Raw genomic sequence first — 27,005 nt, forward strand, 5'->3', positions numbered from 1 at the left:
TTTTTTTTTTTTTTTTTTTTTTCTTTCTTTCTGGGATTTTCATTTCAATTCAAAACATTATAAAAAAAAAAACAAAAAAAACACAACAATATTAATTAGGGTTTTGTCTGGTTGCCTAATTGTTACAAATCAACCTTAATGAACAGTCTTGACTGTTTTGTTCTTCAAATAACTGTTGAATTTCCCACCACAAAAACCCAATCTTCTGTTTCTTTACCTGATGAACATGAAAAAAACAACCTGAAAAGCCCTAGCTTTGAACATGTTCATGTTCTTCATTTGGGTCATCATTAAAATACTCAAATTTACTTCGAATTATACATATATAAGCTTATAAAGATCAAATCTTTGATACCCAAATCACTAAATGGACAAAACCCACCAAAATTTTAGCCATAATTTCCCACTAATTTATGTCACAAACACTATTTTCATCCTCAAAAATCCACCAAACCCATCCATTTAGTATCAATTCAAAGTGATCTTGAAGATTAAAACAAAAAAAAAACATGATCATCCTTATAGAAAGCTAACACGAGCTATGCGTAGCTCATCCAGGTCGAAGGTTCAAATCTACACTTCCACGCGATTACGAATTGGACATAAAAATAAGCGATAGGTTACAAATTCTCTTAGCACATAATTCATATAGAAAACTCTATCAATGTTCTTGATTGTGTGTTCGTTCTTGTTCTTGTTCTCGTTCTGGTGCTCAAGTTGCACCGTCTTGATTTGAATTTGCGATCTTTTGCTTCGGCCTTTTTCTCTTCTTCTCATAGCTAACCCCTCTTGCTTTCGCCTGAAAATCACGAACTTCCCTTAAATAAAGCCTAACAGCTCTAGCTCCAAAAGGGTTAGATTCCGGCCGGCCGCCGTTCTCTTCATAGGCAGCACGGAGGCGACCAATGAGTGCATCAAGGCTGCCCCAAGCTTGCCGGAGCGGGCAGGGACAAGGGGCAGGCGGGTTAGGAAGGCCAAAAAACGGGCAGGTTTGGTTATGGACTTTGGTCTTCCCAAACTGATCCAAGTACCGGAGAAATTCCAGCACGTGAGCGCCGCTGCACATCGGTAGAGACAACGGTGGACGATGGTTGCGAAGGTACTGACAAAACGTGTTCCAATCTCGCCGTTTTTGATTCTCATAGCGGCTAGGTGTGGCGGTGGCAGTGGCGGAAGAGGAGGAAGATGGTGATGGACATGCTGTAACAACGGCGGCGGCGGCGGCGGCGGTGTTGGTGGTGTCGTAAGGAGTGGGATTTGAGGATGATTCTGAGAACAAATCCATTAAAGACGAAAACCCAAATGAAAGACAAGAAGATTGAAGAAAAAACAAGAGAAATTTAGGGAAATGAGCAAAAAAAAGATTGGATTTTTAGGGTTTTAGAGAGAGAAACAAGCTCAAAGATTAAGTTTTTGAAGGATTTAAGGCAAAAAAACACAAACCCAGTTGAGAAAAATGGAAAAAAAGTGAACCCAAGAAGTTGGAATTGCATGAAATGATGAGGAATGCATTGATAAAGAGGAAATGAGATGAGTTTTTGTTGGGTTTAGAAGAGGAAGAAGAAGAAGAAGAAGAAGATGAGAGGGGGGGAAAGAGGAGTGAGAGATGAACAGTGAAGAAAGAAGGGAGAAATGAGTAATGATCAGTGGTGGTTCAGTGGGGGGAAGTGGGTTTGTTCAGTGTTAGATTAAGAGAGAGAAGAGGAGAGAGAAGATGAACAGTAAGAGCCATACAACATAACATGACAAGTTTTTAGCAGAGAAAAAGAGTTGATGGTGACCATTGGTAAAAGGACATTTGTGCTGTCACCCATTCACTCTCTGGCGCGTGTATTACACCCTCCACTTCTTCCTTTCGTTCTTAGGGTTTCTATCGTTCGAGATTTTGTTTACGATGTTTGAGAATAAGATGTTGGAAAATATAAGATGTTTGAGTATAAGATAAGATTTTAGTGAATCAGAGATATAACTGTGTTTGATGTTGCATAAGTTGTTTGACAAGCGTATCAGAGATATAACTGTGTTTGATGTTGCATAAGTTGTTTGACAAGCGTCTTTCATTCAGCGACGAAAATCTCTTACGTGTAAACTATGTTATGATCAATTCAAACGTAGTTTAATGAATAAATCACTGATTACCATACAAAGATCGATGTTTTAATCTTGTGTTAAACTTCATTAAAAATTTAAGTGACTTAGATCTCTTTGTTTTGATTTCTAAATTTAAAAGTTTTAGATTTAATGGTAACATTTTAGCAAAGTTCAATAGTTAAAATTGTTAAAATATACTTGTTATCGAGAGACGAGATTCAAAACCTTAAAAAGAACAAAAAGTAAAACAATAATATTTATCGATCATAATTTTAAATATTCTCTTAACAACTCACTTTTGCTCCATTTTAATTTTATAACTCGTTTCCAAAACAAACTTAGGGTAACAAAAAAACAAAAAAAAAGTGAAAATACGTTGATGTTTAACTTCAACCATCTCAAACAGGTCAAGACGAGTGCAGATACCCGTTCTTCCTTTTCCACTTCATCCCAGTATAACACCACTCAAACGATTAAAAGTTACGTAGAAAGCTCTCGAGAACTAAACGAGACGGGGTTAAAATAGTCATAAGTCGAGATTCAAATCTCCGACCTAGAAGAACCAAAAGAAGTAGGTAAAGGATTTGAAAGGGGTATAGTCCAACAACATTAATCACAAAGTGGCTGCATTTGATATCTCTATTCACAGTCAACAGGTAACCCTCATATCATATCAGGCATTAATTACAAACTACAAGGCATGACATTCCAAAAGGACACAAAGAAAACTAAAAAAAAGGGTTCCAAAAGCTTTTCCATGTTTGATCAAATGAAGAGGAAACAGGCTACTCTACACACACCTGGGAATGTAAACCCTACATTTTAGGGCTGCCCTAAACATCACAGGGATACCCTAAATGAATAGATCAGATTGGCATCTTCTATCACCAAAACTTTGCCATTAAAGAACCTGTTTAGGTTGGTAGGTTTGTTCAAATCAGGACAGCTACACCTACCACAGATATATATATATATATATATATATATATATACCTACATGCTCAAAAACTTGTATAAGGTCAGCAACCCAAATAATAATTAGAGCGTAACAATGAATATGTAACAGCTCAAGTCTACCGCTAGTCAATATTGTCTTTTTTGGGCTTCATCTCAAGGTTTTAAAACGTGTGTCTGCTAAGGAGAGGTTTCCACATCCTTACAAGGAATGTCTCGTCCTCTCTCCAACCGACGTGGGATCTCACAATCCACTCCCCTTGACCCAGCGTCCTCTCTAGCACACTGTTCGGTGTCTGACTCTAATACCATTTGTAACAGCTCAAGCCCACCGCTAGTAGATATTGTCCTCTTTGTGCTTTCCCTTTCAGGCTTCCCCACAAGGTTTTTAAAAAGCGTTTGCTAGGGAGAGGTTTTTACACTCTTATAAAGAATGTCAATCGAGTATCTCTACGTTATCCACAAGTTCTATGAATATTTGCTAAGTATACTCTTAAGAAGTTCACAAAGAAATTACTGATCGTCATGATGTTTCAGAGATTGATATGTATTAGTGTGGCATAAACAGACTACTTACAGATCACAGAGAAAGTACATCTAAAGAGAAATGGAGAAAAGGCTCGAGTCGAGCACCTTGTCGTCTATTTACAAGCCGGTTTCATCTGTAAATGCTCCAGCCATTGCTTGCTGTGACAATAGAATGAGAGGAATTATGTACATTGGCTTTAAAAAGAAGTTTAAATTCTATTTTAGTTCTCTTTCTTCTAAACGTTCTCGCTTTAGTGTTTAACTTTGCATGGAAAGTCATTTTAACACCTACTAGTCAAATAAATGATTATCCTACTAAACGTAACTTTGAACTCTTGTTTCATGCAGATATCCGCCCATTAGATAAATGAATGAACGTGTTATATTTCGATATCATTAAATAGTTTAAGAAAGGTAGCGATGAGAACCAAAACGTGAGGTCCTACATCAGTTGGAGAGGAGAACGAAACATTCTTTATAAGGGTATAGAAACCTCTCCCTAGCAGACGCGTTTTAAAAACCTTGAAGGGAAGTCCGAACAAGATTTGATGGTGTGTTGTAATGGTAAAAATGAAATAAACATAGAACTTAAACAAAATGAAAACACAAACAAGATTTGATGGTGTGTTGTAATGGTGATCACCTGGAAGCAGGATAAGGTGTATTGTACGTCAGATGTTGAAATTTGGTGGTGGAGCACAATTCTAATCCTGAACACACACAAACACACACAGAGTTCAGACAAAGTGGTAAACCAAGAAATTTCTATCATGCAAAGGAGTTTGTCTTTGTGTTTCTTTGTGAGTGTTCATCACACGCTTCTAAAATGGGCGTTTATGGATCTTAACGATCGTGAGAACGACGAGACGCGACAGAAAAGTTACGGGACGTCGAAAGACTAAAAACAAACCTCGATGAACTTTCTGGCAATACAAGTATGCCATGTTCTTCCAAGATCTTGCATAGTTTCTCCCCTGTAATTGTTGTGTTTTCTTTTATATCTACGAATATCTGGATTGAAAGCAATTATAATTTCAATGTCAATATAGATTGAAAAATCATGGACCAGAAAAGAAAGGAAAGCAATTATAATTTCAATGTCAATATAGATTGAAAAATCATGGACCAGAAAAGAAAGGAAATCTGGAGCATGGACAAGAAAACAGAACAGCTTCTGTTTAATTTTTTCACTCTTCGTGAGATCCCATATCAGTTGGGGAGGAGAACGAAACATTCTTTTATAAGGGTGGAAACCTCTTCCTAGAAAACGCGTTTTAAAAACTTTGAGGGGAATCCCGAAAGAGAAAGTCCAAAGAGGACAATATCTACTAACGGTGGGCTTGGGGTCGTTATAAATGGTATCAGAGCTACACACTGGGCGATGTGCTAGCGAGGAGACTGAGCCCTGAAGGAGGGTGGACACGAGGCATTGTGCCAACAAGGATGTTGAGCCCCGAAGTGGGGGTGGATTAGGGGGTCTCACATCGATTGGAGAAGGGAATGAGTGCCAGCGAGAACACTGGACCCTGAAGGGGAGTGGATTGTGAGATCCCACACGGTTGAAGAAGGGAATGAGTGCCAGCGAGGATGTTAGGCCGCAAAGGGGGGTGGATTGTAAGATTTCACATCGGTTGGGGAGGAGGAAGCATTCTTTTACAAAAGTGTGGAAACCTCTTCCTAGTAGAGCGTTTTAAAAACCTTGAGAGGAAGCCCAAAAGGGAAAGCCTAAAGAGGATAATATCTACTAGCGGTGGGCTTGGGGTCGTTACACATCAAATCTTAGTCAAATTTCAAAAACCAAAATACAGGCCGAAGAGAACTAGTAAATCAGCATCGTTTTCGAAAGCAGGAAATTAAAAAACAAAATCAGTATCGAACAGATTTGTAATGTTTCGTTAATGTTATCAAACGGGTCGGTAATTTTGAATCCTAATTCGAATTGATATCCAAGTTGTTGAGATATCAAAGCAATATTTCATATCTAATTATATAAACAATGAACAGAAGCTTACTATGTTTGTTTCAACCAAATGGCTTTCCACATGCAATCCTTTGATTCCATTTATTCCATCTGTATCATTCACAAATGCAATATCCATTAGCTTTCTCATTGCTGGGAAGAATCGAGAAATAAGAGAGCGAGAACAAAACCTAATTATGAACGGAGTAGGTTTTACCAGCCAAAATCTTAGCATTCTCATGGTCTCCCTCAAGCTTTACAATATTCTCTTGAATTGCAACCAATGCTGCAGCACAAAGAACACCGACCTGTCTCATCCCACCGCCCAACGTTTTCCTCAGCCGTCTCGCCTGGAATGAAGGCACGACAAGTTGTTAGAAAGTGTTTCCAGTCAAATTTAAGAGCGGAATGTGAATATATACCTTGGTAATGAAGGCTTTTGAACCAACAATAACCGAGCCAACCGGAGCTCCCAGGCCCTTAGATAGGCATACCTGGTTCAAAAGTTCAGTAAAACAATAGCTGAGCAAACGAATCTAAGGCATGTTCGACAAACAAAAGCATGTATTAGCAATGCTTCTTACTTCGGTTAGAGACGAGGAGCGATAACTTGAAGAATATCTTTAAAAGAGTAAATGTACTGTAACGACCCAAGCGCATTGCTAGCAGACATTGTCCTCTCTGGGTTTTCCCTTTCAGGCTTACCTCAAGGTTTTTAAAACGCGTGGAGAAGTTTCTACACACTTATAAAAAATGTTTTGTTCTCCTCTCCAACCGATGTGGGATCTCACAATCCACCCTCCTTCGGGCCCAGTGTCCTCACTAGCACTCATTCCCTTCTCCAATCAATGTGGGACCCCCATATCCACCCCCTTCGGGGCCCAACGTCCTTGCTGGCACACCGCCTCGTGTCTACCCCCTTTGGGACTAAATCTCTTCATTGGCACATCACCCTTGTGTCTAGCTCTGATACCATTTGTAACGACCCGAGATTAAGTAAAAAATTTAGGGTCGTTACATGTACTCAAATTTCTCGACTCAAACTTTTGGATTTAACGATAATTTAATAGATAGCTTCCTTGAAACTTTCTAGACTGGACGAACAAAACAGGGGATAGAGTTTTTAAGAATGAAATTGATTAAGGATAACAAAGCTGGATGAATAATTATACCGATACAGAATCAGCCACTTGCACGAGCCTGTTAACAGGAACACCAAGTGCCTGGAAACAAAAAAGCAATGGATTGATGATTATTGTCAAACGAAACGCCTGCGAAAATAAAATATAGACAATCCCAGCTCTCAAACACGTGAACTTCGAAGGCTAAAAACTCGCTAAATGATGACAAGTGGAGGAAAAACGTACGAAGCAACACACAGATTTCACATTGAAAACCATTGCTAGAACAAGGACAAACAAAAAACTACATCAAATGGAGAGTTTTCAATGATAGCAGCTCAAAAACCTCTGTTTTTCTCAAGGATTCTGGTCAGTGATCAGTGATCACCTATGTTTAACACACACCATTCTAAACAGATGCAGAACAAATGTGTTCATCTTTAGCCAGAACATAATTCAAGGGACCAAGTATACTCACTATCTCTACTATTTATCAATTCAAGAGCGACTCGAATTTAACTTTCCAAGTTTGAACATGATTAAACAAAACAAGAAGACTAAGATTCGAATACGATTGGCGTTATAATTATTAAGGAGTTCAGTCATTCTACATACAACTGAGGCGTTAAAAATACGAGCACCATCAATGTGAAGCTTCAAACCATGCTTCTTAGCTAATTCGCCGACCCCGTCTGTATATTCCGCAGTGAGACATCTACCTCCACAGCTGCATTTTAGAAAAGTACTACAATAATTAAGCCCAGCACTTTCAAAGCAGTTCAAAATCAAGTTATATTATAGATTTTGTCCTTTTAACTCTCCAATTTGTATCTAATAAGCTTCAAAAAAACAAATCCTTACTTAGCATGTGAGTTTTCCAAGCAGATAAGCCTTGTAGTTGGGAACACAAGCTCTCCACGAGGGTCTCTAATGGCAGCTTCAATCAAATCCAAGTTCATAGTTCCATCTCCATTGTTCCTAACAGTCCTCGGATGAACCCCTCCAATGGTTGCAATACCTCCATTTTCATAAATATGGATATGAGAATTATCCCCAAGAATGACCTCAGAACCCCTAATTTCACAATGAACAAGAACACTTATGAGGTTCCCCATAGTGCCTGAAGGCACGAAAAGAGCCGCCTCCTTCCCCATGATCTTCGCCATTTCTGTTTCCAATCGAAGCGCAGTTGGGTCGTTTTTCAATACATCATCATCAACCTCGGCGCTCGCCATTGCAGCCCTCATCGCCTCTGTTGGCTTCGTGACGGTGTCTGAACGAAGATCCACAGTTCTCGACACCATTTTACTAAATGAAACGAAGAGTAACAAGAAAAATCAGTTCAGACAAAAGGGGTTCCTCAGTTTCTATCGATTATTCAAGAAACCCATCTCTTGAAATGATTTGAAGAAATTGGAAATCAAAATCAAAACCCCAAAAGAAATCAAAATTCTTCGGAGGAGGAGGAACAGGGGAAGAATTCTTACAGTTCTTGAGCAGCAGAAGAATGATGAGGAGTTCGCCTACATACAGATTCCACCTGAAACTATTGAGTAATGGGTTTGTGAAGGAATCAAAAGGATCAAAACCCCAGAAAGAAGCTGACGAGATATGATCAAAAGTAGTGACAATTCAAAGAAACTCACCTGTCCCAACAAGAATTATTCAGTGCATATACATTATTGCAACTTTTTTGTATGGTGTTCACATTTTCCCTTCACTCTTTAGATGCATTATTACAAATTTAAATAAGATTGTAAATTCTTTTAATATTTGGCATAATTTCTAAAAAATCTTTCACGATGGCTTTCTTTCGTTCTTATCGCTCCGGGTTATCCACTAGGCCGCAAACTCTCTATTTCTATATGATTTTAGTAAGAAAATGGCATATTAAAAAACCATAGAAAGTTTAAAAAAAAAAAACTCATAATATCAGCAAAAAGAAAGAGAACAGTCGTTCACGATGAGACTTGAACCCACAATCTCTCACTCCGGAGTCGAGCACCTTATCCATTAGGCCACGCAAACTCTTTGTTTGTAGGAAAAAAAATTATATTTGTTTAATTTTTTTTATAATAAACAATTTATATTAAGTTCCACTAAAAAAATGTAAAGTAAAAATATAATATAATATTCTATTCGCGTAATTTCTTTAAAAAAAAAAAAAGAAAAATAGTCGTTCACGATGGGACTCGAACCCACAATCTCCCGCTCCGGAGGCGAGCGCCTTATCCATTAGGCCACGCGAACCAGTTGACGACTGCGTGCTATTATTTATAATTAATTTAAAAACCATTTTGATTAATTTTTATTTTTAGGTTATCCACATGTTCTTTTCTTATATGAAATTATTATTATTTAATAAAATTTTATCAAAACTAACTTCAATATGATGTATAGAAAATTTAAAATTTCAATGAAAAAATGGATAACGGGAGGAGGGAAGGTTACCATGTGCAGATAAAAACGGTTAAGGGAGGTTGGTGTTGTCATTGAACTATCTGAGAAATAAGTTTCTTACCGTGATGAAAGGGGTATTTACAATGTGACAACGAGGTGGAGAATGGACTGAACTACGTAGATACATTTAGTGTAAGATCGAATCTGGTAGAGAGCTCGATTTAGTTAAGGAAGTGGCTAATTATCATCAACTCAATGATTTGATCACCACCGCGAAAAAAAAATAGAAATTTTTAAAGTCAGATTTATAAAATTTCATAGCGGAAATTATTAAATTTATTACTTAATAAGGTAGTGTATTACCGAACTTAATTACATAAAAATATTAAATTGGAAATTTTAAACTAAGTAATTCACCGGAGACTAAGACATATATTTAAGAAAATATTTTTGCTAATGATTTTATATTAAAATAATGTATTTATTCAAATTTAAGATGAAGATTATAACATTTATAATTGAAAAGAAATATATTAAATTTTATTCTGCAAACAAAGAGTTCGCGTGGCCTAATGGATAAGGCGCTCGCCTCCGGAGCGGGAGATTGTGGGTTCGAGTCCCATCGTGAACGTCTTCTTTTATTTTTCATCTTTAGAGGTTTAAAGCATATGACTAGAAACTAAGGGGTTGGAGTTTTTTTTTAAGACAAAATACAAGATTTTTTAGGAATGTTAATGAGATTAGTATGAATTTGGAAACATGTATAAAAGAAAATTCTATGGAAGAAAATTGTAGGCATTTCGATGCTTTGTATAATCCAGTAATGTTGGGCTATGGCGAAACTCACGATCATGGGCCACGGTAATCGAAGGCTCAAGTCGCTATGCGGGGCAAAGCTCAGACACCTGCAGGCCCCTAAACCAATATTCTTGCGAAAATGGGGACGGATTCCATCAAACAATCGCACACCCAACCAGCAAGCAACTGTGGAGGAGGAACCTCCGTTTCTTCCCCATGGGACACATCCAGGTCAGATCTAGCGAAATCGACACACCCAATTGCTTGAATCGCTCTATCTTGTTCATAATTCGAACCCCTTTTTCTGCGATTTAGGAAAAAGAAGCGAAGAAGGAAGCATTTAGGAAGTATTTGGAGTCTAATGGCGTTGTTGATGCTCTCACCAAAGGTTGATTCTCACCATTTCTCTGCTTCAATCCGTATTGCGTTTGAATTTTGATACATTTTCTTTTCTGCGTTCTTTTGCTGGTTGAAGTTCTGGTTGCGTTGTTTGAGCAACACGATAAGCCTTCCTCTGCTCTCGAGTAAGTTCTTGCTTTGAGCTTTTGATAGGTGAAGTTAACCATTGTTCTAGCTATTAATTTTGCACCTAATATCTCGTTTGGCTGTTAGACGAACACGACTCTCCACAATGGTATGATATTGTCCACTTTGAGCATAACCTCTCGTGGCTTTGCTTTGGGCTTCCCCAAAAAGCCTCGTACCAATGGAGAGAGTATTCGTTGATTATAAACCCATGATCATTCCCTAAATTAGCCTATGTGTGACTTTCATTATCAAATCTCATAATGTTCTACTAATATCGTCCAATCAATAGTTGATCTTAGTTACAAGCTGTCTAAACAATGTTTTTATCTTATTTTGATTCCTAAACTTTAGTTTCGGGCCATTTTCAAATCCTTTAATCACTTTCTTATTGAAAATAATGGCATGATTCATTCGAATTCTGGTCTGTTTGAGCTTGAGGAGGTTGGATTAGTTTCGTTTTTCTGAATTATTTGAAAGTTGTGAGGAGATTTCAAATCTTTCTCCTTCTGAATCCTGTCAAGCATTCAATCAAAGCATGTTTTATGTTTAGAAAGTCAAACAATAAACTACAAGGTGTTTGCCATGTTAGAAATTTTGTGAGATCCCACGTCGGTGGGAGAGGAGAACGAAGCATTCTTTATAAGGGTGTGGAAACCTCTCCCTAGTAGATGCGTTTTAAAAACCTTGAGGGGAGGTCCAAAGAGGACAATATCTGCTAGATGTGGGCTTGGGCTGATATAAATAGTATTGTATCAAAGCCAGGCACCGGGCGATGTGCCAGTGAGGAGGGTGAGCCTTGAAGGGGGGTGGTGGACATGAGGCGGTGTGCCAACAAGGACGCTGGGCACCAAAGGGGGTGGATTGGAGGGGTATTGGAGAAAGAAGCATTCTTTATAAGGGTTCTGAGATCCCACATCTGTTGGGGAGGAGAACGAAACATTCTTTATAAGGGTGTGGAAACTTCTTTATAGCAGACGCGTTTTAAAAACCTTGTGGGGAAACTCGAAAGGGAAAGCCCAAAAAGGACAATATCTGCTACGATGGGCTTGAGTCATTACAGAACGAGTGCCAGCGAGGATGCTGGTTCCCGAAGGGGGTGGATTGTGAGATTCCACATCGGTTGGGGAGGAGAATGAAGCCTTCTTTATAAGGGTGTGGAAACTTCTCCATAGTAGACCGTGTTTTCAAAACCTTGAGGGGAAACCCAAAAGGGAAAGCCCAAAGAGGACAATATCTGCTACGGTGGGCTTGGGTCATTACAACACGAGTGCCAGTGAGGACGCTGGTCCTCGAAGGGGGGTGGATTGTGAGATTCCACATCGGTTGGGGAGGAGAATGAAGCCTTCTTTATAAGGGTGTGGAAACTTCTCCATAGCAGACCGTGTTTTCAAAACCTTGAGGGGAAACCTAAAAGGGAAAGGCTAAAGAGGACAATATTTGGTACGGTGGGTTTTGGCCATTACTTATTCTCAACTAGAGTTTTCTTGTGAAAGTTATCATTTACTGTTGCTTGTAATTTGAAATGCTCAAGAAGTGTAGTTTTCTTCTTCTTCCTTTCTAAAAATAAATGAATGATTTTATTGAAGAGAACATTCCGATAGGAAGCACTATTGATAGACTTTTTTTCTTTTACTCTCACAGATTTATTCAACAAAGACTAGGCGGTCCATCTATAGCTGAATACGAGAAGTTACAATCCGAGATGGCGGATTTGCAAGTCAAGTATGACGAGCTTTTAGCTACCCACAAGGAAACCTGTAAAGAGGTAGCGTTGAAATTATCGGACTCGATACTATTACACGTTGTTAAGAATATATGTAATGAATAAGTATATCGTGTTGCAGTTGGAAGGACTTAAAAGTTTGCATAACGTCACGGCAATGTCTACCAAGGATACCACTGATGACGAGGAGGAAAACGATAAGGTATGAAGGGCTAATTGAGTTGCACATAGGAGGTTGATGGATTTTCTATATGACTGCCAAGAAAAAGAAAGTGATATCTATTTCCTTTAAGGTATGTGAAGATCTTACGCTATGAACGTTAAAAAGTTGAATTGTATGAAGACCATTCATCTTTTTACCTTTGATTCTTTGACATTGTTTGCTTTTGATAACTCTCACTTTAGTTCTAGTTTTGGTGTGATGTTTTTAGTGTACATTCGAAAATGAAACGGAAAACGTGCATGTGCCATGGAAAGAACATAACTATAATCTCCTTTGCTGAAACCCTCATGGACCAGCTCAAGCCCACCGCTAGCAAATATTATCCTCGTTGGATTTTTCCTTTCATGTTTCCTCTAAAGGTTTTTAAAACGTGTCTGTTAGGGAGAGGTTTCCACACCCTTATAAAGAATGTTTCGTTCTCCTCCTCAACCGATGTTCACAATCCACCCCCCTTTGGGACCCAGCGTCCTTGCTGGCACTCATTGTGTAATGACCTAAGCCCACCGTAGCAGATATTGTCCTTTTTGGGCTTTCCCTTTCGGGTTTCCCCTCAAGGTTTTTAAAACGCATCTGCTATGGAGAAATTTTCACATCTTTATAAAGAATGTTTCGTTCTTCTCCCAAACCGATGTGGGATCTTACAATCCACCCCCTTCAGGGCCTAACGTCTTCACTGACACTTGTTCCCCTCTCCAACCGATGTGGGATTTCACAATCCACCCCTTTTGGGCCCAGCGTCCTCACTGGCACACCACTCGGTGTTTGGCTCTGATACCATTTGTAACAGTTCAAGCCTACCGCTAGTAGATATTGTCCTCTTTGGCCTTTCCCTTTCGGGCTTCCCCTCAAGATTTTTAAAACACATCTGCTAGGGAGAGGTTTCCACACTCTTATAAAGAATGTTTCGTTCTCCTCCCCAACCGTTTGGGAGCTCACACCCCATGTGCCATCTTTTTATGAAGTTGCCATATTCTTCTTAAGTTGATTTCAAATGCAAAAAACCCCAAATCAATTTGACTTCATACCAAATGATTGCAACTCTCGAGAATTTGATCTAACAACCTTATTGAAAAATAATATCTTTAGATCTGAATATATCCAAGAACCTCGAAACAACAAGGAATTACCTTAAGGGAAAGTAAGATATGGATTACTTTGCTGATCAAATATCTCATGGTATGAACACTTGTGTAAGATTCGAATCACTCCCCAAACAAGATTGATCATGTCAAGCTTGAATGATTCTAAACATGTAACCTAAACTATATAGAACTAAAAGAAGCTTAGCTCTTGGCTAAAAGAAAGCACAAACGCTCTTATTACTACACTTTCCAAGTCTCCTTCACTGAGACAACATACATGTGGCTTTATATAGTCTCAAAATGAAATCTTTGACCTTCCATGAGACACTTTAGAGTTGTAACCCTTTATACTTTATGTAACAGCCCAAGCCCACCGTTAGCAGATATTGTCCTCTTTGGATTTTCCCTTTCGGGTTTCTCCTCAAGGCTTTTAAAACGCAACTGCTAGGGAGAGGTTTCGGGGTTTTTTCCCGAGCTTCCCCTCAAGATTTCTAAAACACATCTACTAGGGAGAGGTTTCTACACCCTTACAAAAAATGCTTCGTTCTCCTCCCCAACCAATGTGGGATCTTCCAAAGAACTATTCACTTGGCCAAGACTCACTACTAAAGCCTCGATAACGTAGCAAAAGACCTTTAGATAAAACCACTCTCGAACATATACCGTTATTCTCAAAATCCTTTTCAAACTCATCGTTCGGGAGTGCTATCATCTTGTAAACTAACCATAGGTCTTCTATCCCATTGAATTCGTGTTCAGAAAACGAAAAAAAGTTCAATATTCCTCGGGAGTGCTATCATCTTGTAAACTAACCATAGGTCTTCTATCCCATTGAATTCATGTTCAGAAAACGAAAAAAAGTTCAATATTCCTCCTTTCATTTGGCACTTTTTGACCAAATTATTGCTAGATTTGCAGCTGGCCCCCAAGGACAATGGTTCCAACCTAACCTTAAAACTTTTTTGTTGGCTTTTGAAAAGGTGAAGCTTTTGACACAACCCTCCAAATTACACTTTAGGGTTACTCACATTTGCATTCCTAGCTCCCCAAAAGTTTTAGATATCTAAAAGTTGGCAACTAAGTTCGGTTGGAGTTCAATCAAACCTCCACCGCTCTTGTAACAGCTAAAGTTCACCGCTAGTAGATATTGTTGAATGATGAAAGTCCCACGTCGGCTAATTTAAGGAATGATCATGGGTTATAATCAAGGAATACTACATTGGTGTGAGACCTTTTGGGGAAACCCAGAGCAAAGCCATGAGAGCTTATGCTCAAAGTGGACAATATCATACCATTGTGGAGAGTCGTGTTCGTCTAATAGATATTATCCGTTTTGGTCCATTACTTATCGTTGTCAGCCTCACGGTTTAAAACTCTTCTAGGGAGAGGTTTCCACACCCTTATAAGGATTGTTTTGTTCCCTTCTCCAACTGATGTGGGGTCTCACAACTCCAAACACAAATTATTGATGTAACTTTAAGCTAAAGCAATAGAGATTCAATTTTGGATATCTTTTTCTTTGTAGGGGAAGGTTTTTGTATTGACAAACATTTACTTGTGATAAAAGATCGACCGAAAAGGCAATGCGAGCATTACTCGTGGTCGTTGGTCTCAATTTAGTCTATGAGAGAGTTCTTAGGCGCTGACTGAGTCGTCTATAAAGTTATTTAGTTTGTAAATTGTTTAGTCTTGGGGTAGAATTGTTTAAGATCGAGTTATGGAATCAGTGTTTAAATGTTGATGTCGATGAAAATATCAAACTCTTGATAAAATGTTGTTGAAATCACGAGTTTTGTTTTTGTATCAGGAGATATAGAGATTGAGTTGGAGAAATCTTTTAGATCAACCCAAAATTTAGGGTTGGTTAGGTTGGTGACTCGAACAACTAGAAAAGAATTCACAACCTAACCCAATGTTCTATTTTTAAGTTGAGTTGTCCGATTGTTTTTTTTTAATTATTTAAAACAAAATTACGCATATTCACCTTACATGTTACATTAATAACTAAAACATTTACAAGTATCACTAGCATTGGTTACAATCGTCACATATTCTTAATTTTCGCAACAACCTTAAAAGTAAAACAAAATAGGTAGTGATGTGATGTAACTTCATTTTCGAGTCGGTTGGTTGAATTGGCTCGATAATAAAAAATAAACAATATAACCCAATTAAACTTTTGTAATTTAAGTTGAGTAGTCCAAATTAGTCGAATTATCTGATCATTTGAATATTCCTAGTGCTAAATTAATGTTCGTAGGACTTAGAAAATGATTATTTGCATAAATTATATAATTTAATAAATATAATTCAGTAGATAAAATATATATAACTATCGCACTTTTGATAGCAGTGGACTTGCAATTGTGTCGCACTCATTTCTCATCAACAAGTGAGCTTAGCCGATTCGTTCTTGTGCTTTAAAAATAAAGTTTTAGAAATAAATAAATAAAAGAATTATTTATTTATTTATGAGAGAGAGATGGGAATATTATGGATAAATGATAATATGTACACAAAAAAGGAAAAAAAAGTTATATTTATTTTATTTATTTATTTTAATTTTCCAAAACATACGCTCTCTCTCTCATCTCAAAAATGGAACCCAATGACAACCAGCTCAGCTCCTACTTCCACCACCATCAACACCACCATCAAAGTCCCACCACATCGCCGACCAATGGCCTTCTACCCTCCACCCACCACCTCTCCTCCGCCGACGCCACCACCCATGTCCTTTACCCTCACTCGGTTCCCTCCGCCGCCGTCTCCTCCTCTCCTCTCGAGCCCGGTCGCCGGAAGAGAGGTCGCCCGCGGAAGTACGGCACGCCGGAGGAGGCTTTAGCGGCTAAGAAAGCTGCTACGGCGTCGTCTCACTCTTCCTCCAAGGCCAAGAAGGACCTCGTTTCTTCCTCTTCTCTTAATGCCGTTTCCGCTTCTTCGAAGAAATCTCAGTTGGCTGCACTTGGTGGGTTGTCGTGTTGGAATTTGTTGTTAATTTCTTTTCTCTTGTTGGGATTTTTGGGGATTTTTCTAGGGTTCTGGAATTCGTTGTGGTTTTGGGGATTTCTGGGTTTTGGAATTGGGTTTTCTTTGTTTTAACCCCAAATCTCAAAAGCCCTTAATTCCCTTTTGGTCTTTTAGCAAAAGATTTAAAGAGATGCTTTACCATAATTATTCAATTTTGTATGTATGCTTGTAATGGTTTCATGTTCTAAAATAACATGTTTCCTGTCTTGGCAATTGTTTCTTTCTTTTTTATTTTCATTTACTTTTCGTTTTTGTTTCACTTTTGACTATGTGCTCGAATACTTACTTGGAGTGTATTTTTCTCACTGGACATGTAGGTAATGCAGGCCAAGGTTTTGCGCCACAGGTTATTGATGTGGCAGCTGGTGAGGTAATGCATTCTCCATAGTTTCCAAAGATTTGATTCCATTTATACTGATGTACTTGGAAGTGCATGTGATGACGTGCAGGCATTTGCATAAACGCATACAATGATATAGCTAGAAATTGTGGGTCATATACAATTAATGGATTTGAAATGCTAGCTTTAAAGAATTAGCAAACTAAGTCACCACTTCTCAATATGGGGCATAACCTATGCTGTCCTGGTATTGATATATCATCTAGTATGATGGTGCTGCGATAGGACAGCAAGACCATTAAGGATCTCATAAAAATTTCTATGATCTTGAATGCCCTTTTCTGTTGAATTCTAGTTTGTATCTGGGTTCCGAGTTTTTAAAATGTATGGTTATAGTCGATAGCTTCTTAGTTTAGTTTCCTGAGTCTTTTCTTTCAAAATAGTTTATGTTCTAGTAAACTACAGACTTGAGAGATCCCACGTCAGTTAGGGAGGAGAACGAAGCATTTTTTATAAGGGTGTGGAAACCTCTCCCTAGTTTACAACTTTTAAAAACCTTGAGGAAAAGCTCGAAAGGAAAAGCCCAAAGTGGACAATATCTGCTAGCGGTGGGCTTGGGCTATTACAAATGGTACAAGAGCCGGACACCGGGTGTTGTCACAGCGGGAGGCTGAGTCCACCTCGAAGGGAAGGACATGAGGTGGTGTGCTAGCAAGGATGTTGGGCCTCGAAGGGGGGTGGATTTGGGGGTCCCACATCGATTAGAGAAGTGAACGAGTGCCAACGAGGACGCTAGGCCCTAAAGAGGGGTGAATTGTGAGATCCCACATTTGTTGGGGAGGAGAACGAAACATTCTTTATAAGGGTGTGGAAACCTCCCTCTAGTAGACGCGTTTGAAAAACCTTGAGGGAAAGCCTGAAAAGGAAAGTCCAAAGTGGACAATATCTGCCAGTGGTGGGCTTGGGCTGTTATGGACCTATTGTCTCTACCTATGATGTTTTTATGTTCTTTGAAGGATTAAATGTTTAATGCGTTTAATTAAAAGGAACGTGTCAGCCTGAAGCACTAGTTGGTTAAGTTTTCATACCGTGAATGGGGCGTAGTGTCCACTTATAGAGGTTCTGCAGATGGTTTTCTGTTTTTTCTTCCTCTGTTTCTTTGTTCTCCTTTTTTTATTTACTACTTACGATCCAGTGGCGACGCACTTGAATTTAAATCCATGACAATCATTGTTGAGATTTCTTTCTCTTGATAAGGAACATAATATTTCATTGATAAGACGAAATTACAAAAAAAGTGAAATTCCCTTTCCGAATAAAGGGACAAAAATTGTTGAGACTTTGGTATCGAGAATCTTCGAGCTACCGCTTGGTCCCATGAATTTTCTCATCTTAATAATGAAATGGAACTAGTTCTAATTTTGGTTCTATTGTACATAAAATGATTGGGTTGTATTAGAGTGCAGAAAAAGTAAGAAGAATAAGATAATACTCTTGGTGCAGGTTATTCTTTAACTTCTTGTCAGGGAGTAACATAAAACAAGATTATCTCTTGGCTTCTTAATAGACATGGTAATTTGGAATATTGGAGGGATTGAAAAAATAATTACTCAGGTACATTATTAAAAAAATATATTTCTTCTCTCGTTCCATTTCTTTTATGCCAAGTCTCAATTAAAAGGTGTCTTGCAGATGAGGACGGTTTCTTAGTACCCCTCTCACATACCGGCACACATGTTCGTGTACTTATGCACACACAAAGGAAGTAATAGATTTATGTTCTTGAACATGTGTAAGGTATGTGTATCACATGGTTTTTGGTAGAATTCACATATATGAGTAAGAGAGTGCCAGGCTAATCTGCAACATCCACTGTGGTTATTTTCGTTTTCGGAGGGAATAATATGCTGCATACAAACAGGGAAACTTGAAAGTCCGAATTGGAATAAGGGATAAAAATCAAATTTTAAAAGATTATATTTACGATGTCAGTTCGTTTACAGTCTTCTCCTGAAAGGAAGGTTTTGTATTTGTTTTGTGGTTATCTACTTTGGTCCTATTGTGGAGCTTCATTTCTGCGTGTTGATGTGATCTCTATGTGATTATAGCTACTTTTTTTGTATCAACTACTCATTCTTTTGTTTCTCTGTGGATTTGTATTAATTTAGCTGGTTGAGAAGCCCGTTTTAAAAAAGCATCTCTTGTTTTCCCCCTCGTTCGTGTCGATAAGTTTTCTGTCCAGTAACAAGGAGAAGAGAGTTCAGGCAGGTTTCTGATTTGGTTTTAGGAAAGTGGAGCTGTGGTGGGCTGGCGGCTTAAGTTCATGGGAAACCTTAATGATAGAGAGATTGAAGGGTGTATGGCTATCTGGAGCAAGGTCCTTTACTCCGAGTGATTCTAGGATGTGGTTATACTTAAAGGTTGGAACATTTTTTTCGTCAAGTCATTGTTCAACAACCTGGCTGCTAATGATTTTATCATCTCCCAAAGTTCTTCTGCCAAGCAATCTTGAATTTTGAAGGTCAGGAGAAGGTTTATTAGGTGTTGTGACTCTTTTTCTTGGAGGCATCAATAACGGATCTATTCCGGAAGAGGAATCATTATACTCTCTTTCGGGTTGCAATCCTAGTGTAAAGTTGAGCAGAGATGCAAATCACTTGTTTCAGTATATCACTTGTATTTGGTGAACAGTGTATTTCTATTGCTCGTAGGTGGAACCTCTTCGGTGAGTTTGGTAGGTGGGTCGTGAGATCCCACATCGGTTGGAGAGGGGAACCAAACATTCCTTATAAGAGTGTGGAAACCTCTCCCTAACAGACATGTTTTAAAACTTTGAGGGGAAGCTCAGAAGGGAAACCCCAAAGAGGATAATACTGCTAGCGGTGGGCTTGGGCTGTCACACAGGTGGTCCTTCCTAGAGATGCCCAAGACTTCATTCTCAACATGTTATGTAGCTATCCTTTTCGGGGCAAGGCGAGAGAATTATGAGAATCTCCAAGGAGATGATATGGGGTGTTTCTTGATCGACTATTTGTCATTGGTGTGTTCTTCATCAAGTTTTTGTTTTCGTTTTTGTGAGTAGCAAGCCTTTTGTTGAGAAAGTGAAGGAATAGTAAGGATGATAAGAAACCCACCCAAATCAAAGGATATTACAGAACCCACATGCAGATGAATTTCTTAATTCTATCCCGTCTTCCATAGCTGATTGTCACATTGTGTACAAAAATCACATTGTTGATTTCTGCTTCGTACTGGTTTACTTATGTATACTCTATATTATATGCTTGATGAGCTATGGCTGTATCCCTTGTCCTCTTTACCCTCCTAACGAACACTCCGGTCATATTGAATAGGACGTGGGCCAGAAAATTATGCTGTTTATGCAACAATGTAAGCGGGAAATCTGTATCCTTTCCGCATCTGGTTTGATCTCCAATGCATCTCTCCGTCAGCCGGCCTCATCTGGTGGCAATGTTACGTATGAGGTATTTTTGTTCTCCCTATTTGATATCGTAGCTCTTCCTCCTTGGTGTGTGGAAGAAACGATAACAAGAATGATGCTTTGTAGTAGCAATCGTGGATGATTTTATCGAGTTGTTTATATATTTTGTGGGCTGTTTCGGAAAATGGACAAAAGATAACTGGCTACTCATTTGGATGATGATGTCTGTTTTTTTCCTTCCAGAAGTTTGCTTATGAATGCATTATTATAACTATTTGCATTGTAATGTTACTATTAGGGCCGTTTCGAGATTGTTTCGTTATGTGGATCTTATGTACGAACTGACATTGGAGGAAAGACTGGTGGTCTTAGCGTATGTTTGTCGAGTGCTGATGGCCATATCATAGGAGGGGGAGTTGGTGGACCGTTGATGGCTGCTGGACCCGTGCAGGTACCGTAACCAACAGATTGTTTTTCTCGTCTTTTCACTAAGAAGTTCAGTCAATGTTTGAATGTTTTATTGCATAAAGAGTTTTAGATGTATTATTCTTTTGCTTAGTTCATTCTTGTACGGATCCGTCCATTTCAGGTTATTGTTGGTACTTTCATAACCGACCCGACAAAGGAAGCTGGTGGTGGGATTAAAGGCGATACATCTGCTGGCAAGTTGTCCTCACCCACTGGTGGGACATCGATGTCAGGTCTACGCTATGGTTCGAACATCGACTTGGGAGGTAATCAAGTCAGGGGAAACAATGAGCACCAAGGTATCGGGGAGAGTCATTTCTTGCTTCAACCCCGGGGAGTGAACCTGACATCTCCTCGATCCAACTGGAGAACAGGTCTGGATGGCACCACCACTGCTTATGATTTTACAGGTACACAGGCACACTCAATCCGTTCATCGTTTCCTTTTTCCGAACTCGTGTTTTTATGAGGTTGGGAACTTCTTTGTGCAGGAAGAACAGACCATTCTCCCGAAAACGGAGATTACGATCAGATTCCTGAATGAGAGTTAACATACGAGATGAGACAAGACGTGACTGCAAAGTATGTTGTAGATAAATGTACAATATCAACCGCTGCAACGCCAGCAATCTTCGCTTCACTGTGTTAGCCTAATTCTGTGGTTGTAGTATGCACCATACTGTAAAGGTGATAGCAAACTCTTCAGAAGTTCTTATCCTTCCATCCATCCACACCTTTCATGGTGTACTTGAATGTCTAATTCTAATTCTCCTGTTTTTCCCTCTTTAGATGAACAAGTTCGGTGTAGTTGTTACAGTTTGCAATCTGCAATTTGATCATATAAACAAACCCCTAGGGTGATTTAGAATCAAATCTCACTTTTCTATTGCATTATATTTGGTTTGAACATTTTATGGGAGTGTTTGGCCAACCATCTTGAAGTTCGTTGGTCGTTGGTCGGTGGGGTTTGATCTATATACGTTATAACATGGTGAGTAAATAACTTCACCTATCAGCTTTAATAGTATTCACGGTTCCATCCGACCAACTTCATTAGAGTCCACGGTTGCAAGTTTTCATCTTGCAAAGGTGTGGAAGCTGGTTAAAGAGAGGGACGAAACATTATAAAGGTGTGGAAGCTTCTTTTTAATAGACGCGGTTTAAAATTGTGAAGTTGATGACGATATGTAACGATCTAAAGTGGACAATATCTCTTGTATCAGTTATTTCGGTTAGATTTCTGTTAATTGTGATATGGGTTCACACCATCTTTTATCTTTATCTTCTTATTTACATAAAGAGCATGTTAGCTGTCGTTACCTTAACAGTTATGTCTACATCTCCCAAAACCAGAAAAATCCGAAGCCCATTAATTCAGTTCCTCGTTCTTCGATCTCCCTGTGGGCGCGCACAAATCCGGATTACCCACCAAAAATTTCCCCCCAATTTCCTGCATGGCCAAACCTCGCCCATACCCAGTTATATATATTAATCTTTGTTTCAATTTCAGAAGTAGCAGCTTATCGGAATCGGGGTTTGATTCTTCTGAAGCTTCTTCGGTCTTTAATGGCGGTGTTGAAAGGGAAATACATCAAGTTTCAGGGCCGGAAATGGTCCACATTCAAGCTTTCCAAGATAGTCATGGCCTTGCTTTTGGCACTTGGGATTTCCATGTTCATCGCTTTCCGATTCTTCTCTCCTACTGAAAGTTCTCATAGCAATCTACTCCACCGGCTCGCTTCCGTCCAGCATAGAGCCGTTCATAGGTACTTGGCAATGCTTATTAGCGGAATCAAATGATTTTGATTTTGATTTTTGATCTTGGAGCCCAACCCCCATTTTTTGTTGCAGTGATGGATTGGGGAAGAGAGAGGATCAATGGGTTGAGTTCATTTCATGGGAGCCTAGGGCTTTTGTTTATCACAATTTCTTGGTAAGTTCTCAGAATTTTGGATTCCTTTTGGCATTTTGTTTGGTTTTTGTCATGTTTTTGGTTGAAATGCTTGCTGATATGAATGATTTTGGACAGTCCAAGGAAGAATGCTTGTATTTGATTAGTCTTGCAACACCTTACATGAAAAAATCAACTGTGGTTGATATAAAAACTGGCAAGATTAAAGATAGCAGGTCTGTATGTGTCATTTTCATTTTTGTCATCAATAGAATTTGTCAATCCTGACTATGAACTAACGTTGGTGGGGCTTACAATGTCATGTCCGCAGGACGCGCACCAGTTCCGGGATGTTTCTGAATAGAGGGCAGAACAAAATTGTCAGCAACATAGAGAAAAGAATAGCAGATTTTACATTCATTCCCGTAGGTAATGATATCCAAATTTGCATGTTACCTTGGCCAATTTTTTCATGCATCTTCTAATGATTCTTATCTATAAGGGCTTCAAAACATGTTGGAATCATTGTTTTTGAAATCTTGTTTCTATGTGTTAGTCTTGTCTGGTGGAACATGATAGTGATTTGATTGACGACCTTACTTAAACAAGTGTCAATAACATCACGTATAGTTAGACTAGCCAAATTGTGAGATCCCACCTTGGTTGTAGAGGGAAACAAAGCATTTCTTATAAGAGTGTGGAAACATATTCCTAGTAAGCACGTTTTAAAACTGTGAGGCTAACGATGATATGTAATGGGCCAAAACAAACAACATCTACTAGCGGTGGGCTTGAATTGTTACAAATAGTATCAGAGCCACTTATTGGACGGTTCGAAGCACTGTTTGGAATAAGCCAGTTATTTTAAAACCGTGAGGATGATGGTGATGTGCAACCGTCCAAAGCGGACGATATCAGTTAGCGGAGGACTTGGGCTGTTACAAATGGTATCAGAGCCACATATCGGGCGATGTGCTAGCGAGGAGGCTGGGTCCCAAGGGGGTGGATTGTGAGATCCCACATCGGTTGGAGAGGAGAACAAAACTTCCTTATAAGGGTGTAGAAACTTCTCCCTAATAGACGTTTTAAAATTGTGAGGCTGATGGCGATATGTAACGAGTCAGAGCAGATAATATAGCAGTGGGCTTGGGCCGATGAAAAATGAGCTAATTTTCTCGTGGGTTTGTTCTCCATTCTAGTTTTGAGGCCCAGACCAAGCAGGACTTTGGTGAACACTATTCATTTGCTTACTGATGCTTTGTAGACATCACTGACATTCTTGGTTTCAATACATTTTGGTATTAATGTTGATATTCACTATTCCAAACAGAGCATGGAGAAGCACTTCAAATTCTGCACTATGAAGTCGGCCAGAAGTATGATGCTCACTATGATTTCATTTCTGAGGAGTTCATCCGAAAAGGAGGCCAAAGAATAGCCACTCTTCTCATGTATCTGTAAGATTCAAATTTTACATCTCTCAAACTCATCTGCCCCTCTCTACCTCTCTCTCTAAAACTGTGACTGATACGAATGCAGGTCAGACGTCGAAGAAGGGGGTGAGACAGTGTTCCCAGCAGCCGAAGGGAACTTCAGCTCTTTGCCCGGGTGGAATGAACTGTCTGAATGTGGTAAAGGTGGACTATCTGTAAAACCAAAGATGGGTGATGCATTATTGTTCTGGACCCTGAGGCCTAATAATACCTTAGATCCTACAAGTTTGCATGGTTAGTGATATCTCCTGCACCAATTCTAATGAACAATACATATGCCTTTGCTCAAGGATGGTGAAGTAGAATTAATTTGACATTCTTGTGATATGTAGGTGCTTGCCCTGTCATAAGAGGGAACAAGTGGTCATGTACAAAGTGGATGCATGTTAATGAATACTAATTCAAACGTACGTTATCGACTAATTTTAGTAACAATGTTCCTACATTATATCTACCCACATATATACTTAGGATTCGAATCAAGGTTTAAGATTCTGATTTAGTACCTGCTGGCCTCGATATGTCTCCTGTGCGACATCACATTACCTACTTGTTGTCGTAGACTAATTCTTACAAACCAACACGGGTCTTTTCAACATATTTTGTTTTCACTCCTATGCTTTCATCATCCAACTTAGAATTGTTCCAAGCTAAGAACGCTTAATTTGGAAGTTTTTTTTTATTAAGCCACTGAAAAGGAACGGAACGTGCGCCTTGTTGGTATAGATAGTAACTTCTATTCTTTTTTAATCTGTCTCAATCACTTTTATACGAATATGGTCTTGTCTTGTCATTTGTGTGCTTTCTTGTTACTTGGGTGTCATAATTTTTAGAGGTGGGTTTGAAATAATAGCTACAAATCTAGTGTTTTATTAGCAATATATGACATGATTTTAAGTGAGATCATTTCCAAATTGCAGGGTGGAATGAAAGGCATACATCTTAACTGGCTACTCATTTGGATGAAGATGTCTGTTTTTTTCCTTCCCAAAGTTTGCTTATGAATGCATTATTGTAACTATTTGCAATGTAATGTTACTATTAGGGCCGTTTCGAGATTGTTTCGTTATGTGGATCTTATGTACGAGCTGACACTGGAGGAAAGACGGGTGGTCTTAGCGTATGTTTGTCGAGTGCTGATGGCTATATCATAGGAGGGGGAGTTGGTGGACCGTTGAAGGCCGCTGGACCCGTGCAGGTACCCTAACCAACAAATTGTTTTTCTAGTATTTTCCCTAAGAAGTTCAGTCGATGTCTGAATGTTTTATTGCATAAAGAGTTTTAGATGTATTATTCTTTTGCTTAGTTCATTCTTGTATGGACCCATCCAAATCAGGTTAACATACAGGACGAGACGAGACAAGACGTGACTGCACAACCGCTGCAACGCCAGCAATCTTCGCGTCACTGTGTTAGCTAATTCTGTGGTTGTAGTATGCTCCATACTGTACAGGTGATAGCAAACTCATCAGAAGTTATTATCCATCCACCTTTCATGGTGTATTTGCATGTTCTAATTCTAATTCTCCTGTTTTTCTAGTGATTTAGTATCAAATCTCACTTTTTTTTATCACATTATATTTGGTTTGAACGTTTTGGCCGACCATCTTGAAGTTCGATGGTCGGTGGGGTGAGCTAAAATACTTAACTCTCGGTTTGATTTACATACATTATAAAATAGCGAGTAAATAACTTCATTGTATCAACTTTAACAGTATTCAATGTTCCACCCGACCAACTTCGATAGAGTCCACTGTTAAAGTTTGCCCGTTATGCTATAGATAACTTGCTTCGAAGTTTCAAAATCTTCCAAAATATGACATTTTGGTGAGAACTATTGTGAGATCCCACATTGGTTGGAGAAGGGAACGGATCATTCTTTATAAAGGTATGAAAACCTCTTCTTAGTAGATGCGTTTTAAAACAGTAAGGCGGACGACGATACGTAATGAGCCATAGTGGATAATATTCGCTAGCGGTGGTTTTGAGTTGTTACAAAGGATATTGGAGCCATAATTGATAATATCTGCTAGGTTTTGGGCTGTTACAAATGATATAGACAGACACAAGAAAGTGTGCTAACAAAGACGTTGAGCCCCAAAGGAACAAGGGAGAGTTGTGAGGATCCACATTAATTAGTGAGGTAAACGGAGGATTTCTTATGAAATTCTACCGACAATAGACAGTAAATTTGCAATAAACTACCTTCGTAGGATGTTTATATAAAGATTTTGATCAATCTGAGTGAAACTCGATAGATAAATCCCTAATTACTATTTGAAACGTCGATGTGACCATCGTAATTGTTCTAATAGCTCAAACCCACTGCTAACAAATATTGTCATAGTAGCTCGTTTCATATCGTCGTCAGTATCACGGTTTTGAAACGCGTTTGATAGGGAGAGGTTTCCACACCTTTATAAGGAATGTTTCGTTCCTCTCTCTAACCAATGTGAGATCTCACAATCTACTCCAGGTCCAACATCTTCGTTGGTACACCGCTTGGTATTTGGCTATGATTCCATTTATAACAACTCAAGTCTACTGCTAACAGATATTGTCCGTTTTAGCACGTTATGTATCGTCGTAAGCTTCACAATTTTTAAAACACGTCAACTAAAGAGAGTTTTCACAATTTTATAAAAAATAATTTGTTCCCCTTTCTAACTGATCCCAAGATTTTACAAGATTTTACAATTGTGGAAAGTTAGGTTTTTAACGGACACCTCAGATTTCAGATTTTAAATTTGAATTTCATGAACTAAAAAAAATTAAAAAAATTAAGTTTTGAGATCCAAATATTGATGAAAATTAATGAAATTAATATATTAGATATAAGGATCCAAACATTAATTCAATATTTTTAATTTTATGAATCCAACATTTCACACAAACATAGTTCTCTCTCTCTTTTTTTTTTTTTTTTTTTCAAA

General features: G+C 38.7%; 5 protein-coding genes and 2 non-coding genes across 9 annotated transcripts; 4 read left to right on the forward strand and 3 right to left on the reverse strand.

The window, feature by feature from the left end:
- Nucleotides 1–461: 461 nt before the first annotated feature.
- On the reverse strand, nt 462–1,793 carry LOC111444424 (protein LIGHT-DEPENDENT SHORT HYPOCOTYLS 1-like). Its single transcript, XM_023082525.1, has one exon. The coding sequence runs from the start codon at nt 1,283–1,285 to the stop codon at nt 713–715; it is 573 nt and encodes a 190-aa protein (XP_022938293.1). The 5' UTR covers nt 1,286–1,793; the 3' UTR covers nt 462–712.
- A 1,694-nt stretch (nt 1,794–3,487) lies between these two features.
- Nucleotides 3,488–8,310, reverse strand: LOC111444422 (probable low-specificity L-threonine aldolase 1). The gene is made up of 10 exons (XM_023082521.1): nt 8,142–8,310; nt 7,516–7,962; nt 7,270–7,381; nt 6,706–6,756; nt 5,956–6,027; nt 5,751–5,883; nt 5,586–5,644; nt 4,484–4,584; nt 4,217–4,283; nt 3,488–3,732 (listed from the first exon to the last, which is right to left on the reverse strand). The coding sequence occupies exons 2-10, from the start codon at nt 7,956–7,958 to the stop codon at nt 3,691–3,693; spliced, it is 1,080 nt and encodes a 359-aa protein (XP_022938289.1). The 5' UTR covers nt 7,959–7,962; nt 8,142–8,310; the 3' UTR covers nt 3,488–3,690.
- A 521-nt stretch (nt 8,311–8,831) lies between these two features.
- On the reverse strand, nt 8,832–8,904 carry TRNAR-CCG. Its single transcript has one exon. It is a non-coding gene; the product is annotated as a tRNA-Arg (tRNA).
- Nucleotides 8,905–9,612: 708 nt separating this feature from the next.
- Nucleotides 9,613–9,685, forward strand: TRNAR-CCG. Its single transcript has one exon. It is a non-coding gene; the product is annotated as a tRNA-Arg (tRNA).
- A 220-nt stretch (nt 9,686–9,905) lies between these two features.
- Nucleotides 9,906–12,496, forward strand: LOC111444425 (c-Myc-binding protein homolog). The gene is made up of 5 exons (XM_023082526.1): nt 9,906–10,083; nt 10,168–10,240; nt 10,328–10,376; nt 12,022–12,145; nt 12,225–12,496. The coding sequence occupies exons 1-5, from the start codon at nt 10,069–10,071 to the stop codon at nt 12,309–12,311; spliced, it is 348 nt and encodes a 115-aa protein (XP_022938294.1). The 5' UTR covers nt 9,906–10,068; the 3' UTR covers nt 12,312–12,496.
- Nucleotides 12,497–15,946: 3,450 nt separating this feature from the next.
- LOC111444170 (AT-hook motif nuclear-localized protein 14-like) lies at nt 15,947–21,579 on the forward strand. The gene is made up of 6 exons (XM_023082160.1): nt 15,947–16,376; nt 16,756–16,808; nt 20,132–20,263; nt 20,519–20,671; nt 20,810–21,098; nt 21,180–21,579. Exons 1-6 carry the CDS (start codon nt 16,007–16,009, stop codon nt 21,230–21,232), a joined length of 1,050 nt encoding a protein of 349 aa, XP_022937928.1. The 5' UTR covers nt 15,947–16,006; the 3' UTR covers nt 21,233–21,579.
- A 318-nt stretch (nt 21,580–21,897) lies between these two features.
- Nucleotides 21,898–25,774, forward strand: LOC111444169 (probable prolyl 4-hydroxylase 3). Of its 3 annotated transcripts, none has more exons than XM_023082158.1 (10): nt 21,898–22,454; nt 22,540–22,621; nt 22,718–22,815; nt 22,911–23,008; nt 23,910–24,036; nt 24,119–24,306; nt 24,405–24,479; nt 24,993–25,042; nt 25,118–25,270; nt 25,409–25,774. In XM_023082158.1, the coding sequence occupies exons 1-7, from the start codon at nt 21,943–21,945 to the stop codon at nt 24,470–24,472; spliced, it is 1,173 nt and encodes a 390-aa protein (XP_022937926.1). In that variant the 5' UTR covers nt 21,898–21,942; the 3' UTR covers nt 24,473–24,479; nt 24,993–25,042; nt 25,118–25,270; nt 25,409–25,774. The 3 variants fall into 3 exon arrangements, with proteins under 3 accessions (XP_022937926.1, XP_022937927.1, XP_022937925.1); XM_023082159.1 differs by having other exon boundaries at nt 24,993–25,005; XM_023082157.1 differs by lacking the exon at nt 24,993–25,042 and having other exon boundaries at nt 21,899–22,454.
- The last annotated feature ends 1,231 nt before the right edge of the window (nt 25,775–27,005 follow it).

This window comes from Cucurbita moschata, unplaced genomic scaffold (genome assembly GCF_002738365.1).
Source record: "Cucurbita moschata cultivar Rifu unplaced genomic scaffold, Cmos_1.0 Cmo_Scf00006, whole genome shotgun sequence".
NCBI lineage: Eukaryota > Viridiplantae > Streptophyta > Magnoliopsida > Cucurbitales > Cucurbitaceae > Cucurbita > Cucurbita moschata.